The following is a 16,186-nucleotide window of genomic DNA, read 5'->3' as shown; positions in this document are numbered from 1 at the left end:
AGCAGTGTGTCTATGAATGAGTGTGTGTGTGTGTGTGTGTGTGTGTGTGTGTGTGTGTGTGTGTGTGTGTGTGTGTGTGTGTGTGTGGCAGTGCAGTCAGCTATAAAACCATGTGAGTATATTCAGCTGTTAACAGTGCGTGAATGGATGTTTGACTGGGATGACCACACACACACACACACACACACACACACACACACACACACACACACACACACACACACACACACACACACACACACACACACACACACACACACACACACACACACACACACACACACACACACACACACACACACACACACAGTGGTTTTCCTCAATGACCACTTAGTGTTGTCCTGACGTTTTAAACTCTTGCTGCAGGCAACACACACACACACACACACACACACACACACACACACACACACACACACACACACACACACACACACACACACACACACACACACACACACACACACACACACACACACACACACACACACACACACACACACACACACACACACACACACACACACACACACACACACACACACACACACACACACACACACACACACACACAGTCAGCAGTTCAATGACAAGGAGCGTGTTCAGACTAAGAGGAGAGTGGCAGATGGGGCTTTTTTTACTTAGAGAAGAATAACAAGAGAAAGTAGTTACAGCAAGGCTGGAGCTCGGAGGTAATGAAGTACAAAGTTACTGCAATCACTTCTCTCTGCCTAGTAACACATAACCCAATTCCTTCAGGGACACAGGCAGTTTTTATGGAAATGTGGCAAAAAACTACTTAATTTACAGCAGCTCTGCCTAAAGAGTATGTTAAAGAGGCCATATTATGCTTTTTGGGGTGATTCCTCTCATGTAGTGTGTTATTAAATTACATTACATTACATTTCACTTACATACTCAATACTGTGGACAATCCCCACAGGAGCAATTTGGGGTGAAGTGTCTCAGGGACACAACGACATGCTGACTGCAGTGGGGTTTGAACCTGTGACCCCCTGATCCCAACACCAACGCACAACCCACTGCGCCACACCCTGCTATAGGTTTGTGTGCATGTCAATGGTCTGCAACGCTTAAAATCTGAAATGTTTTTCTATACTGCAGGGTAGCTTGTCAATGTTAGTCCAGGTTTAAATAAAGTCCGTTTCAAGTGTTGTTTATATTTCACATCATTAATCCAAATCTGCAAAGTAACTAAAGGTACAAAATAAGTCTAATGGAGTAGAAATACAACGTAGCAAAACATGGAAATACTCAAGTCCAGTACTTGAGTAAATGTACTTAGTTACTTCCCACCTCTGCATACATTTATGATCAATTGCAAATATGTTGGCTGTGATATCGCCATGCATGCATACAAGCCGAGATTCAACAAGTCTGTCATCTGGAGGTGTTGCAGACAGAGCAATACTGGGTGGGCACACTGGGACCAGCTTCAGTGACTGTTCTCTGAGGGTCTTAACATGAGAAACCTAGACACCCGGTGATCAATAATGAATTAAATCAGCAGCTTTCAGATTTCATAGCTGTGAGTCAAACCCACTGTTCTCTCTATACTGCATTGAGAGGTGAATGTATTGAGCTCTGAATGAACGAAAGATGAGTTGAATTCAGAGCCAGGGCAGTAAAAGTTGCAAAAGTCGACCATTATTATTTCAAATGCCTCTTTCGGAAACTTTGACCTGCCCATTCGTTCTTTAGAAACAGTAATCAACAGAAAAAATACGATATATTCCACTGGCAGAGCTTGTTTAATAGAAAATATTGACAAGGCTCTTTTCTTCATCGAAAAGTTAAAACCACTTTCTAACCTCAATGTCAATATCTACCACGTAAAAAAACCGATTCAGATAATTGCTTTGAGAAGCTGTAAGAAACACACACAACAGCTACAACTTTGCCCTCACTGGAAAACTCTCTCTTCTCTGCTTTTCTCTGTCTGCCTGTTCCTAGGCTCACATATTTTCCATGTACTTACACTCCTATAATGTTAGATTATTTTTGGCCCAGCACTGACCCCTGTGTTTCCCATCATTTACCCCTCATCTGACCCCCCTTCACACCGGTTCCAACCTTTAGTCCAGATACTGACCCACCTGATTGGCTACAGTGCATTCCTGACATTTTCTCTTTTTCTCTGCCTGACTGAGCTTTACCTGTAATGACCTCTCCTTCTGTACACTAGCTTGCACCTCCAATCCGTTATTATATACTTCCCTCACTTCTTCCCTACCTGATTTTGACCTTGAGAAAACTGAAACTTTTTATTTTACTGGCCTTAGGTTTAGACCTTTCAAACTGTTAAATCCTAAATCCTTTTCTCAGGTAGAAATTCCATAAATCTAATATTTACTTTGTCAACTCAAAGAGGCCATATGCTGCTGATGTTCAGGTGTATATCAGTATGTAGTGTCTCTACTTTAAAGAGTCCTCTCCTGCTGATGTTCAGGTGTATATCAGTATGTAGTGTCTCTACTTTAAAGAGTCCTCTCCTGCTGATGTTCAGGTGTATATCAGTATGCAGTGTCTCTCCTTTAAAGAGTCCTCTCCTGCTGATGTTCAGGTGTATATCAGTATGTAGTGTCTCTACTTTAAAGAGTCCTCTCCTGCTGATGTTCAGGTGTATATCAGTATGTAGTGTCTCTACTTTAAAGAGTCCTCTCCTGCTGATGTTCAGGTGTATATCAGTATGTAGTGTCTCTACTTTAAAGAGTCCTATCCTGCTGATGTTCAGGTGTATATCAGTATGTAGTATCTCTACTTTAAAGAGTCCTCTCCTGCTGATGTTCAGGTGTATATCAGTATGTAGTGTCTCTACTTTAAAAAGTCCTCTCCCGCTGATGTTCAGGTGTATATCAGTCTGTAGTGTCTCTACTTTAAAGAGTCCTCTCCTGCTGATGTTCAGGTGTATATCAGTATGTAGTGTCTCCACTTTAAAGAGTCCTCTCCTGCTGATGTTCAGGTGTATATCAGTATGTAGTGTCTCTACTTTAAAGAGTCCTCTCCTCCTGATGTTCAGGTGTATATCAGTATGTAGTGTCTCCACTTTAAAGAGTCCTCTCCTGCTGATGTTCAGGTGTATATCAGTATGTAGTGTCTCTACTTTAAAGAGTCCTCTCCTGCTGATGTTCAGGTGTATATCAGTATGTAGTGTCTCTACTTTAAAGAGTCCTCTCCTGCTGATGTTCAGGTGTATATCAGTATGTAGTGTCTCTACTTTAAAGAGTCCTCTCCTGCTGATGTTCAGGTGTATATCAGTATGTAGTATCTCTACTTTAAAGAGTCCTCTCCTGCTGATGTTCAGATGTATATCAGTATGTAGTGTCTCTACTTTAAAGAGTCCTCTCCTGTTGATGTTCAGGTGTATATCAGTATGTAGTGTCTCTACTTTAAAGAGTCCTCTCCTGCTGATGTTCAGGTGTATATCAATATGTAGTGTCTCTACTTTAAAGAGTCCTCTCCTGCTGATGTTCAGGTGTATATCAATATGTAGTGTCTCTACTTTAAAGAGTCCTCTCCTGCTGATGTTCAGGTGTATATCAGTAAGTAGTGTCTCTACTTTAAAGAGTCCTCTCCTGCTGATGTTCAGGTGTATATCAGTATGCAGTGTCTCTCCTTTAAAGAGTCCTCTCCTGCTGATGTTCAGGTGTATATCAGTATGTAGTGTCTCTACTTTAAAGAGTCCTCTCCTGCTGATGTTCAGGTGTATATCAGTATGCAGTGTCTCTACTTTAAAGAGTTCTCTCCTGCTGATGTTCAGGTGTATATCAGTATGTAGTGTCTCTACTTTAAAGAGTCCTCTCCTGCTGATGTTCAGGTGTATATCAGTATGTAGTGTCTCTACTTTAAAGAGTCCTCTCCTGCTGAGGTTCAGGTGTATATCAGTATGTAGTGTCTCTACTTTAAAGAGTTCTCTCCTGCTGATGTTCAGGTGTATATCAGTATGCAGTGTCTCTACTTTAAAGAGTTCTCTCCTGCTGATGTTCAGGTGTATATCAGTATGTAGTGTCTCTACTTTAAAGAGTCCTCTCCTGCTGATGTTCAGGTGTATATCAGTAAGTAGTGTCTCTACTTTAAAGAGTCCTCTCCTGCTGATGTTCAGGTGTATATCAGTATGCAGTGTCTCTCCTTTAAAGAGTCCTCTCCTGCTGATGTTCAGGTGTATATCAGTATGTAGTGTCTCTACTTTAAAGAGTCCTCTCCTGCTGATGTTCAGGTGTATATCAGTATGTAGTGTCTCTACTTTAAAGAGTCCTCTCCTGCTGATGTTCAGGTGTATATCAGTATGTAGTGTCTCTACTTTAAAGAGTCCTCTCCTGCTGAGGTTCAGGTGTATATCAGTATGTAGTGTCTCTACTTTAAAGAGTTCTCTCCTGCTGAGGTTCAGGTGTATATCAGTATGCAGTGTCTCTACTTTAAAGAGTTCTCTCCTGCTGATGTTCAGGTGTATATCAGTATGTAGTGTCTCTACTTTAAAGAGTCCTCTCCTGCTGATGTTCAGGTGTATATCAGTATGTAATGTCTCTACTTTAAAGAGTCCTCTCCTGCTGATGTTCAGGTGTATATCAGTATGTAATGTCTCTACTTTAAAGAGTCCTCTCCTGCTGATGTTCAGGTGTATATCAGTATGTAGTTTCTCTACTTTAAAGAGTCCTCTCCTGCTGATGTTCAGGTGTATATCAGTATGCAGTGTCTCTACTTTAAAGAGTCCTCTCCTGCTGATGTTCAGGTGTATATCAGTATGTAGTGTCTCTACTTTAAAGAGTCCTCTCCTGCTGATGTTCAGGTGTATATCAGTAAGTAGTGTCTCTACTTTAAAGAGTCCTCTCCTGCTGATGTTCAGGTGTATATCAGTATGCAGTGTCTCTCCTTTAAAGAGTCCTCTCCTGCTGATGTTCAGGTGTAAATCAGTATGTAGTGTCTCTACTTTAAAGAGTCCTCTCCTGCTGATGTTCAGGTGTATATCAGTATGTAGTGTCTCTACTTTAAAGAGTCCTCTCCTGCTGATGTTCAGGTGTATATCAGTATGTAGTGTCTCTACTTTAAAGAGTCCTCTCCTGCTGAGGTTCAGGTGTATATCAGTATGTAGTGTCTCTACTTTAAAGAGTTCTCTCCTGCTGAGGTTCAGGTGTATATCAGTATGCAGTGTCTCTACTTTAAAGAGTTCTCTCCTGCTGATGTTCAGGTGTATATCAGTATGTAGTGTCTCTACTTTAAAGAGTCCTCTCCTGCTGATGTTCAGGTGTATATCAGTATGTAGTGTCTCTACTTTAAAGAGTCCTCTCCTGCTGATGTTCAGGTGTATATCAGTATGCAGTGTCTCTCCTTTAAAGAGTCCTCTCCTGCTGATGTTCAGGTGTATATCAGTATGTAGTGTCTCTACTTTAAAGAGTCCTCTCCTGCTGATGTTCAGGTGTAAATCAGTATGTAGTGTCTCTACTTTAAAGAGTCCTCTCCTGCTGATGTTCAGGTGTATATCAGTATGTAGTGTCTCTACTTTAAAGAGTCCTCTCCTGCTGATGTTCAGGTGTATATCAGTATGTAGTGTCTCTACTTTAAAGAGTCCTCTCCTGCTGATGTTCAGGTGTATATCAATATGTAGTGTCTCTACTTTAAAGAGTCCTCTCCTGCTGATGTTCAGGTGTATATCAATATGTAGTGTCTCTACTTTAAAGAGTCCTCTCCTGCTGATGTTCAGGTGTATATCAGTAAGTAGTGTCTCTACTTTAAAGAGTCCTCTCCTGCTGATGTTCAGGTGTATATCAGTATGCAGTGTCTCTCCTTTAAAGAGTCCTCTCCTGCTGATGTTCAGGTGTATATCAGTATGTAGTGTCTCTACTTTAAAGAGTCCTCTCCTGCTGATGTTCAGGTGTATATCAGTATGCAGTGTCTCTACTTTAAAGAGTTCTCTCCTGCTGATGTTCAGGTGTATATCAGTATGTAGTGTCTCTACTTTAAAGAGTCCTCTCCTGCTGATGTTCAGGTGTATATCAGTATGTAGTGTCTCTACTTTAAAGAGTCCTCTCCTGCTGAGGTTCAGGTGTATATCAGTATGTAGTGTCTCTACTTTAAAGAGTTCTCTCCTGCTGATGTTCAGGTGTATATCAGTATGCAGTGTCTCTACTTTAAAGAGTTCTCTCCTGCTGATGTTCAGGTGTATATCAGTATGTAGTGTCTCTACTTTAAAGAGTCCTCTCCTGCTGATGTTCAGGTGTATATCAGTAAGTAGTGTCTCTACTTTAAAGAGTCCTCTCCTGCTGATGTTCAGGTGTATATCAGTATGCAGTGTCTCTCCTTTAAAGAGTCCTCTCCTGCTGATGTTCAGGTGTATATCAGTATGTAGTGTCTCTACTTTAAAGAGTCCTCTCCTGCTGATGTTCAGGTGTATATCAGTATGTAGTGTCTCTACTTTAAAGAGTCCTCTCCTGCTGATGTTCAGGTGTATATCAGTATGTAGTGTCTCTACTTTAAAGAGTCCTCTCCTGCTGAGGTTCAGGTGTATATCAGTATGTAGTGTCTCTACTTTAAAGAGTTCTCTCCTGCTGAGGTTCAGGTGTATATCAGTATGCAGTGTCTCTACTTTAAAGAGTTCTCTCCTGCTGATGTTCAGGTGTATATCAGTATGTAGTGTCTCTACTTTAAAGAGTCCTCTCCTGCTGATGTTCAGGTGTATATCAGTATGTAATGTCTCTACTTTAAAGAGTCCTCTCCTGCTGATGTTCAGGTGTATATCAGTATGTAATGTCTCTACTTTAAAGAGTCCTCTCCTGCTGATGTTCAGGTGTATATCAGTATGTAGTTTCTCTACTTTAAAGAGTCCTCTCCTGCTGATGTTCAGGTGTATATCAGTATGCAGTGTCTCTACTTTAAAGAGTCCTCTCCTGCTGATGTTCAGGTGTATATCAGTATGTAGTGTCTCTACTTTAAAGAGTCCTCTCCTGCTGATGTTCAGGTGTATATCAGTAAGTAGTGTCTCTACTTTAAAGAGTCCTCTCCTGCTGATGTTCAGGTGTATATCAGTATGCAGTGTCTCTCCTTTAAAGAGTCCTCTCCTGCTGATGTTCAGGTGTAAATCAGTATGTAGTGTCTCTACTTTAAAGAGTCCTCTCCTGCTGATGTTCAGGTGTATATCAGTATGTAGTGTCTCTACTTTAAAGAGTCCTCTCCTGCTGATGTTCAGGTGTATATCAGTATGTAGTGTCTCTACTTTAAAGAGTCCTCTCCTGCTGAGGTTCAGGTGTATATCAGTATGTAGTGTCTCTACTTTAAAGAGTTCTCTCCTGCTGAGGTTCAGGTGTATATCAGTATGCAGTGTCTCTACTTTAAAGAGTTCTCTCCTGCTGATGTTCAGGTGTATATCAGTATGTAGTGTCTCTACTTTAAAGAGTCCTCTCCTGCTGATGTTCAGGTGTATATCAGTATGTAGTGTCTCTACTTTAAAGAGTCCTCTCCTGCTGATGTTCAGGTGTATATCAGTATGCAGTGTCTCTCCTTTAAAGAGTCCTCTCCTGCTGATGTTCAGGTGTATATCAGTATGTAGTGTCTCTACTTTAAAGAGTCCTCTCCTGCTGATGTTCAGGTGTATATCAGTATGTAGTGTCTCTACTTTAAAGAGTCCTCTCCTGCTGATGTTCAGGTGTATATCAGTATGTAGTGTCTCTACTTTAAAGAGTCCTCTCCTGCTGAGGTTCAGGTGTATATCAGTATGTAGTGTCTCTACTTTAAAGAGTTCTCTCCTGCTGAGGTTCAGGTGTATATCAGTATGCAGTGTCTCTACTTTAAAGAGTTCTCTCCTGCTGATGTTCAGGTGTATATCAGTATGTAGTGTCTCTACTTTAAAGAGTCCTCTCCTGCTGATGTTCAGGTGTATATCAGTATGTAGTGTCTCTACTTTAAAGAGTCCTCTCCTGCTGATGTTCAGGTGTATATCAGTATGTAGTTTCTCTACTTTAAAGAGTCCTCTCCTGCTGATGTTCAGGTGTATATCAGTATGCAGTGTCTCTACTTTAAAGAGTCCTCTCCTGCTGATGTTCAGGTGTATATCAGTATGTAGTGTCTCTACTTTAAAGAGTCCTCTCCTGCTGATGGTCAGGTGTATATCAGTATGTAGTGTCTCTACTTTAAAGAGTCCTCTCCCGTTGATGTTCAGGTGTATATCAGTCTGTAGTGTCTCTACTTTAAAGAGTCCTCTCCTGCTGATGTTCAGGTGTATATCAGTATGTAGTGTCTCTCCTTTAAAGAGTCCTCTCCTGCTGATGTTCAGGTGTATATCAGTATGCAGTGTCTCTACTTTAAAGAGTCCTCTCCTGCTGATGTTCAGGTGTATATCAGTATGTAGTGTCTCTACTTTAAAGAGTCCTCTCCTGCTGATGTTCAGGTGTATATCAGTATGTAGTGTCTCTACTTTAAAGAGTCCTCTCCTGCTGATGTTCAGGTGTATATCAGTATGTAGTGTCTCTACTTTAAAGAGTCCTCTCCTGCTGATGTTCAGGTGTATATCAGTATGTAGTGTCTCTACTTTAAAGAGTCCTTTCCTGCTGATGTTCAGGTGTATATCAGTATGTAGTGTCTCTACTTTAAAGAGTCCTCTCCTGCTGATGTTCAGGTTTATATCAGTATGTAGTGTATTCACTTTAAAGAGTCCTGTCCTGCTGATGTTCAGGTGTATATCAGTATGCAGTGTCTCTACTTTAAAGAGTCCTCTCCTGCTGATGTCCAGGTGTATATCAGTATGCAGTGTCTCTACTTTAAAGAGTCCTCTCCTGCTGATGTTCAGGTGTATATCAGTATGCAGTGTCTCTACTTTAAAGAGTCCTCTCCTGCTGATGTTCAGGTGTATATCAGTATGTAGTGTCTCTACTGGGACATGTCTCCATGCTTTAATGTTCAAAGCACCTCTTGTCACCCTCTGTCTGAAACCAGTGCCCAGTCTGCTCTGATTGGTTAGCTGGCCGGCTCCGCTTAGAGATGTCCCGCCCCTTAGCCTATATCACAATGTGTTGGAGCGCAAGCCAAAAGTAGCGTGAGTAAAGAGTGATGTCGTTATGTTACGGAAGTACAAAGGACTCCAATGGACGGGAACCCAGGGACTTTAGCCTTTGCAGACCCTTTACATGCACACAAACCAATATAACAAACTGCAGGAAAGGGAAAACCATCGGACCATCAGCAGCCTCGTACACTACAGGAGGAGGACTGTGACGTCACACACTCATTAACACAAATCTAAAAATCATACTTTACACTTAAGAGTATATATTTATCTAACGTTCAAACCAAATGGCTCCAACACCTGTTTTTATTGAGCCTTTTTACTCTGGTATAATTTGTAGTCTCATCATCACCCAGTTGCCCTTTCTGCGACATACTGCATATTCAGTTTTAACATTTACTTCCAAGGCAGCAGACACACACACGCACTTGAGCAGAAATGACAGCTAATCTTTGTCACTTGCGACTAAGCCAAAAGGAAGCATCAGACACATTCTGTTCAAGCAGCAAACTTTCAACAGGGGAGACATTTGCTACTACTGTATGCTGCTACCAATAACCTCGAATGCAAGCCGTGAAAGAGCCTAATATCTCACATCTGAACACTAATGGCGCATTTCCACTGCAGCGGGTAGCCCCGTTTAAGCGTCCTTAATCGTCCTCAAGCGGCCAGGCCAGTTTTTGGTGGCCGTTCCATATAGCGTAGCACCGGCTAGCGGGTACTTTTTCCCTCTTTTACCGGCCCCATAAAATCGGGGTTCTATCAGGCCAATCAATCAACAACTTTATTAATCCCGCAAGGGGCAATTAGTTATGAGCAGCAGCTTATGTCATGTACACAGGCAGGAACATACAAGAAGAAAACACACAGATACACCCGGGAGCACAGATGTGGATAATTCCAATTTACACTATAAATAGTTCATAGCATCACAATAATAAATACATAAATAATCAATTTAAAAGCCTTTCAAGAATTTATGAGTGCAGAAGGGATGAATGGCTTTGAAAAGCGATTAGTCCTTTGATCAGGTAGAGCATACCTTCGCCCTGATGGCAACAGACGAAATTCGTGTGAAAGTACATGACCTGGAGAGTTCAGAATGCGCTCTGCTTTCCACAGAATCTGTTGGTTACAGAAGGAATTTAAGTCTCTCTGTTTCACGCCGATGACCTTGGAGCAGGTTTTAACAATGCCGTTCAGGCTGTTCCTGTCTTTCAGTGTAAGGCTATGGAACCAGCAGATAAAAGAAAAACAAACAAGGCTCTCAATGAGGGGCCAGGGCTGAACTAGTCACGTCAACACTCTCGACTGCTGATTGGTCAGAGAGAATCGTCACAAGATCGTGCGCGAGATCATCCCTAGCGTCGCATATATATCTAGAAGCAAGCTTGCAGCATTTTTGTAAACGGAGCAGCTACAAAAAAAATGGCAACGTCAAAGAAAACTACCCCGTGGTCGACCGAGGAGGTGACGGCGTTCCTACATCTCATTGGCCAAAAAACAGCCGATCGCCCCGCCTACACTGCGTTGCTACCCCAGGTCCTAAACTGTAATGGAAATGCGCCGCGGCCTCGGACGGCCAGCGAGGCAGCCCGAGGCCCGAGCGAGGACGCTTAGGGACGCTTAAACGGGGCAACCCCGCTGCAGTGGAAATGTGCCAAAAGAGCATAAATATAAGAAGAGATTTTAGAATAGATGTATAGCTTTGGGAGGAGGCTCTTATTCAAAACCCTTATTATCATGGCTGCAGTGCATTTCAAAGATTGTGAACAAAGGTGAACAGAATATGGCAGTCTGCATTACATAGTCCTACCTTCCTCCCTTCCTCCTCCCCCTCCTCCTTCTGGTGCCCTTGAAGCCCACTCTTGTTATCGTTTCACCCCCGCTGTGTCTCAACCAGGACTGCTCTCAGTATCTGTGTTTTCCTCTTGGCTATTTCTCTCTTTCCTGTTCCTCTGTGTGTCTTTCTCATCCTGCATATCTCACCCACATCTTATTATATGCAAAGGTTTTCCTCGCTGGTGCTGCTGCTGGTGTGTGTGTGTGTGTGTGTGTGTGTGTGTGTGTGTGTGTGTGTGTGTGTGTGTGTGTCTGGGAGTTTGGATTTAGTATAAAATAGCGAGCTGACTCATCAGGCATATGAAAACTCGTCCAGGCATCAACCCACACACACACAAATCACACTTCTTATGCCCTTCTTGTCCAAACACACACTCGCACACACACACACACACACACACACACACACACACACACACACACACACACACACACACACACACACACACACACACACACACACACACACACACACACACACACACACACACACACACACACACACACACACACACACACACACACACACACACACACACACACACACACACACACACACACACACACACACACACACACACACACACACACACACACACACACACACACACACAGAATGAAAATAGCACAGAGTCATATTTATGCTAAGCTGAAGTTGACTTTGAAGGATGGAGGTGGCCGGGCTGAGGATCCTGATTGAGAGCACTGATGAGAGACAGAAAGGTTGGACAAACAGACTGAGAGCTTTCCCCCCCCCCTCCTCGTCCTCCTCCTCCTCTTCCTCCTCCTCCTCCTCCTCCTCCTCCTATTCCTCCTCCTATTCCTCACCCTCAAGACACACATTTCCACATAAATCACACTGAAGCTGAAGATGGCAGCGGTGTCTTTGTATCACACACACGCGCGTGCCTCCAGAGAAACACTTTTTGTTTGTCCTCGGATTCAGAAACAAACAAAAAGCATTCTCTCTGTATTATGCAGAACTTCCATCACTATAACAGAAACACACAGCAAATTAATTTCCTCTTGCGTGCAGACACCGCCCCGCTCATTTGTCTGCTCCCATATGGACTTTAATGATTATAGGTGAAGTCTCACGGACATTAATCCCAGCTGAGGACAGATAATTACCTTCAATAGAAAACCAAACAGGGCAAAATGAATCCACTGCCAAAGGGGATAAAGGGAACAATAAAATGCACACTGCGCACGGCTGCTTTCGCTAAACGAGGACTACACATTACCACAGGTGGCTCATTACTTTATTTGGTAGCCGCACCCTATTGTCTCAGGCCGTTTCTCAATCTCGAGGAAACTGGCTTCCAAGCCAATATTTCAAGGATGCTACGTCATCGAGTGCCGCCGAAGGACTGTTCCAATCTCCAGCATACTTGGAATTCCACCGAGGCCGCGTCCTTGGTTTGGGGGTAATTTCGAGGCTGCACATGGGTAGACTTCGCGTCCTTCAAATCCCCACAATGCTTTGCGCACGGACCAATTTCAAAAACACTTGCGGAGAATGGCTGAACCGACGCAGCACACATTTAAATGTAAGTATGTAGTGGCGTAGAACATGTGTTGGTAAATATGTTAGTTTGTTATCACCAAAAATGTGTTCCGTGAAAGTAGAGCAAGTTCATAATTAGATAGACATCGTGAGGTATTTATTTTCGGTACAGTTTATGTTGAAACCGTTAGAGAGAGTGGCACACTTGTTAGCCTGTTCCACTCTTCTTCGTTTTCCGAAGCCGTGGCTTGGAAGTATACTTGCTTCGTTACTGAAGGAAGTGACTTGGAAGTGCGCGACTACCAAGCCAGCATCCTCGAGATTGAGAAACGGCCTCAATGTCGAGTAAAGCTGCTCCAGAGCCACTATTTCAAGCATACTACGTCATCGAGTGCCGCCGAAGGACTGTTCCAATGTCCAGCATACTTGGAATTCTACCGAGCCCGGCGTACTTCGTTTGGAGAAATTTCGAGGCTGAACATGTGTAGACTCCGCGGTCTTAAAATCCCCACAATGCTTTGCGCACGGACCAATTTTCCCCAATCTGTGGCGGAAAATGTAAGGCGGGGCCTCTCATATGACTCACACCTGCACACTTGCTCGCCTGTTCCACTCTTCGTTTTCCGAATGCCAGGAAGGATTCTTACCTAGCTTCTGAAGCAAGACGCTCGGAAGACATGTGCTACCAAGCAAGCGTACTCAACATTGAGAAACACCCTAAGTATGTTGTTATATTAGAAAACTGATCCAGGACCATGATTTTACTTCTTAAAGATTCAATGATAGAATAACCAATGCTCATGCTAGTGCTAATGGGGATGTTGATTTTCTAAATCTATTTTTCACATGCATCAAGGATGGAGAGTCACAGACTTCTAATGTCCTTTCCCACCACTGATGCTGGACAGGACGGAAATGTTACAACATCTTGGAATTACACTACAGTTGAATCCCAAGCTTCTTCAATGCATCAAAGTTTCGCTCACTTTTCTTGCAACTTAAAGACTTCGACTAAGGATCATGCGCAGAGAAACAGGATTTTTTTTTTTTGGAGAAGAAGAATTCCCTTTCTTCAATAAATCTCATGAAGCATCTGCATCACTGTGTAGAAGGAAGGGTTCTTCTAATCACTGTGGAGAGGTTTGTGCTCACTTTTTGGCGGGTGTGTTTTGGGTATTATCACCACGTAGCCTACAATATGTATTTTTGATTTTGGTGTGGAATGTCGCATTAATGTAATTCTCCCTCTTACGGTACGTCCACACAGCAGCTTTGAAAAAATCTTGAAAATCTTGGAGCTGGGCGTGTCTGAGAGCTTGGGGATTTTTCGCGACCAACAACCAATCACATGATCTCCCGCCCCCGGCATACAAAGCAAAAAACCCCGGGGATTTTATGCGAGCAATATATATATATATATATATATAAACTCCCCAAACAGGCGAAAACCTACCAGTTTCACCCACTGTCTCTGCCACCTCCCTCCATGCCTGGTTCCTCCGGTTTGTATCCCGGTAAATAGTTCTGGTCGTAAAGAACCGGGTGATTTGCGGAAATGAACTGCGGTCTGGCTCTCCCAGCTTGCACGCGTTTTGATTGGCTAGCGCTTGAACTGTCAGATTTGCATAAACAGGATTTGATTGGCTGATGCTTCCAGCTCAGCTTCAAAAGTTGAACATTGCTCAACTTTTGAATCCTGAAAATCCTGAAAATCCTGGAAATCTTCGCTTCGCTTCCCCACAATGCAGTTCGGCGAAAAGCGAGGCAAAGTGACGTCACCCCCATTCAAAGTCAATGGGCAGAGAAGCGTTGGAAGCGTTGGAAGATTTGTTTAAAGCTGCTGTGTGGACGTACCGTTACACATTACTTACATTTATTTCCACAGTTCCTCGGTTTCTATTTTCCAAGTTATCTCCATATCAAACTTCATGAAAAGATAGTGTTGGGTGTTGGGTTCCCAGGATGTGTATCATGATGGTCCTGGATCAGTTCCCCCCCACATTGTGCAGATTGTGTGCAGATTGTGTTCAGTACTCACGTCTCCGTCTTGTAGGTGGAGCACCTCTCCAGCGGGATCTTCAGGACTCGGTTGTTGAGCCCGACGAAGAGCGACCTGTCGCTGTGGAGAATCTGCAGACTCAGGATGGGTTCCCGCACCCCCGCTGGGAGGAGCTCCATCTCCTCCAGGTAACACCCCTGCAGGTTCTTATTGGGCGTAGCAAGGGCCTTCAAGATGGTGCCGTATTCTGAAGAAGGGAGCAGATACCAACATTCAGTTATTATGCTCCGAACATCCGGAACAAACTCCCAGAAACCTGCGGGTCCGCTGCAACTCTGACTCCTTTGGGATCCCGGCTGAAGACGTCCTTTTTGCCGCTGCTTTTAATTGAGCTATTCAAATCTCACACTGCGCTGTGACTTTTATTATTCAGGTTTTCTTATCTTTGCTTTTAAATGAGTGTTTTTAAATGCCATTTTATGATGTCTTTCATTTTTGTAAAGCACTTTGAATTTCCTTGTATTGAAAGGTGCTATATAAATACATATATGTATATATAAATAAACTTGCCTTGCCTTACAGTATTTAATTTGAACCTTAATTTCCAGATGCATATTCAACAGTAAGATAACTTCTAAATAGACTCTCCTTGCACAATTTCTATTCTATTCTATTTCTATTCATTGCACTATTTTAATTATTTGTGTCTCTTTTATTGTGTTGCACTGCTGGAGGAGCCTGTGACCTAATATTTCATTGACATATCTACACTGTAGCTACTGTACGTACGAATGACAATAAAAGCCTTGAATCTTGAATAAGTTGTGTTCCTTCCCTCTTTCCCTCCTTCCCTCCTTCCCTCCTTCCCTCACCTGTGCTGATGTACATGACGTGGTAGAGGGTGTCCATGCCCTGCACGATGTCCACCACCAGGTTGGAGAAGCGCACGTCGTCCTGCATGACGAGCGGATCCACGGACTCCGGCTGCACCACGTCGTTCATCAGGTAGAGCCTCTGGGCGTCCTGCAGGCTGCGCTCCGTCAGACCCTCGTTGGGACCCTCGTCGTTTATAGTGCCGCACTGGGGAGGGAAAGCGTTAGAAAAATATCACTCGTCGTCACCGGCTTGAGCTTGAATCTCAGGATCCATGTATCTGTGATCCTCTCCAGAATGGAAGGAGTCATCACATACAGAGCATCAACTAGTTCCTGAACAGTGTCCTTCACATGCTGATATCCAAGAGAGGGAGTTACTCAGTCACAAGATGGAGGAATACCGGTTCTTCTAGGAAGTCATACATCCTGTCACGTACAAAATACTGAGTTTTTGGCTTTTTTATGAAAATCTCCAAATTCTGACTTTTTCTCAAAGTCTAAAAATTCTGACTTTCTCGGAAAAAATCTAAAATTCTGACTTTTTCTTAAAATTCTGAAAATCTCAAAATTCTGATTCTCTTAAAAAATCTCAAAAATCTGATTTTTTTTCTCAAAATGTTGAATTTCCCTCAAAATTCGGACTTTCTCTCAAAATGTTGACTTTTTCTCAAAATACTTAATTTTATTCACAAAAACTCAAAAATCTGACTTTTCTCAAAATCTCCAAAATCCTGACGTTTTTCTGAAAATTCTGACTTTTTTCTCAAAACCTAAAAATTCAATGTTTACTTCAGATTAGCTCCACGTCAGAAATGATCATGCTTGTCACATGTCTCTCTCCATGGAGGCTGAATCATCATGTTAATCACATAGCTATCATATGCCTCAAACAGTCCTGGTGCTCTTCTAGGTAATCACACATCCTGTCATGTTCACAGCTACAGTTGGGA

The 16,186-nt window shown here is 42.8% G+C and overlaps 1 protein-coding gene across 4 annotated transcripts in view; it reads right to left on the bottom strand.

The window, feature by feature from the left end:
- Window positions 1-16,186, bottom strand: part of sema5ba (sema domain, seven thrombospondin repeats (type 1 and type 1-like), transmembrane domain (TM) and short cytoplasmic domain, (semaphorin) 5Ba) — a 98,848-nt gene that overhangs the window by 45,319 nt on the left and 37,343 nt on the right. For all 4 annotated transcript variants that reach the window (XM_079667289.1, XM_079667290.1, XM_079667291.1 and 1 more), the window contains 2 exons: window positions 15,234-15,441; window positions 14,401-14,608 (listed from right to left, as the gene is read on the bottom strand). In XM_079667289.1, the coding sequence (XP_079523415.1) occupies window positions 14,401-14,608; window positions 15,234-15,441 (416 nt within the window). The remainder of the gene's footprint in view (window positions 1-14,400; window positions 14,609-15,233; window positions 15,442-16,186) is intronic.

Source organism: Notothenia rossii, assembly GCF_949606895.1.
Source record: "Notothenia rossii genome assembly, chromosome: 2".
Classification (NCBI taxonomy): domain Eukaryota; kingdom Metazoa; phylum Chordata; class Actinopteri; order Perciformes; family Nototheniidae; genus Notothenia; species Notothenia rossii.
This window is presented reverse-complemented; position numbering and strand designations above follow the sequence as displayed.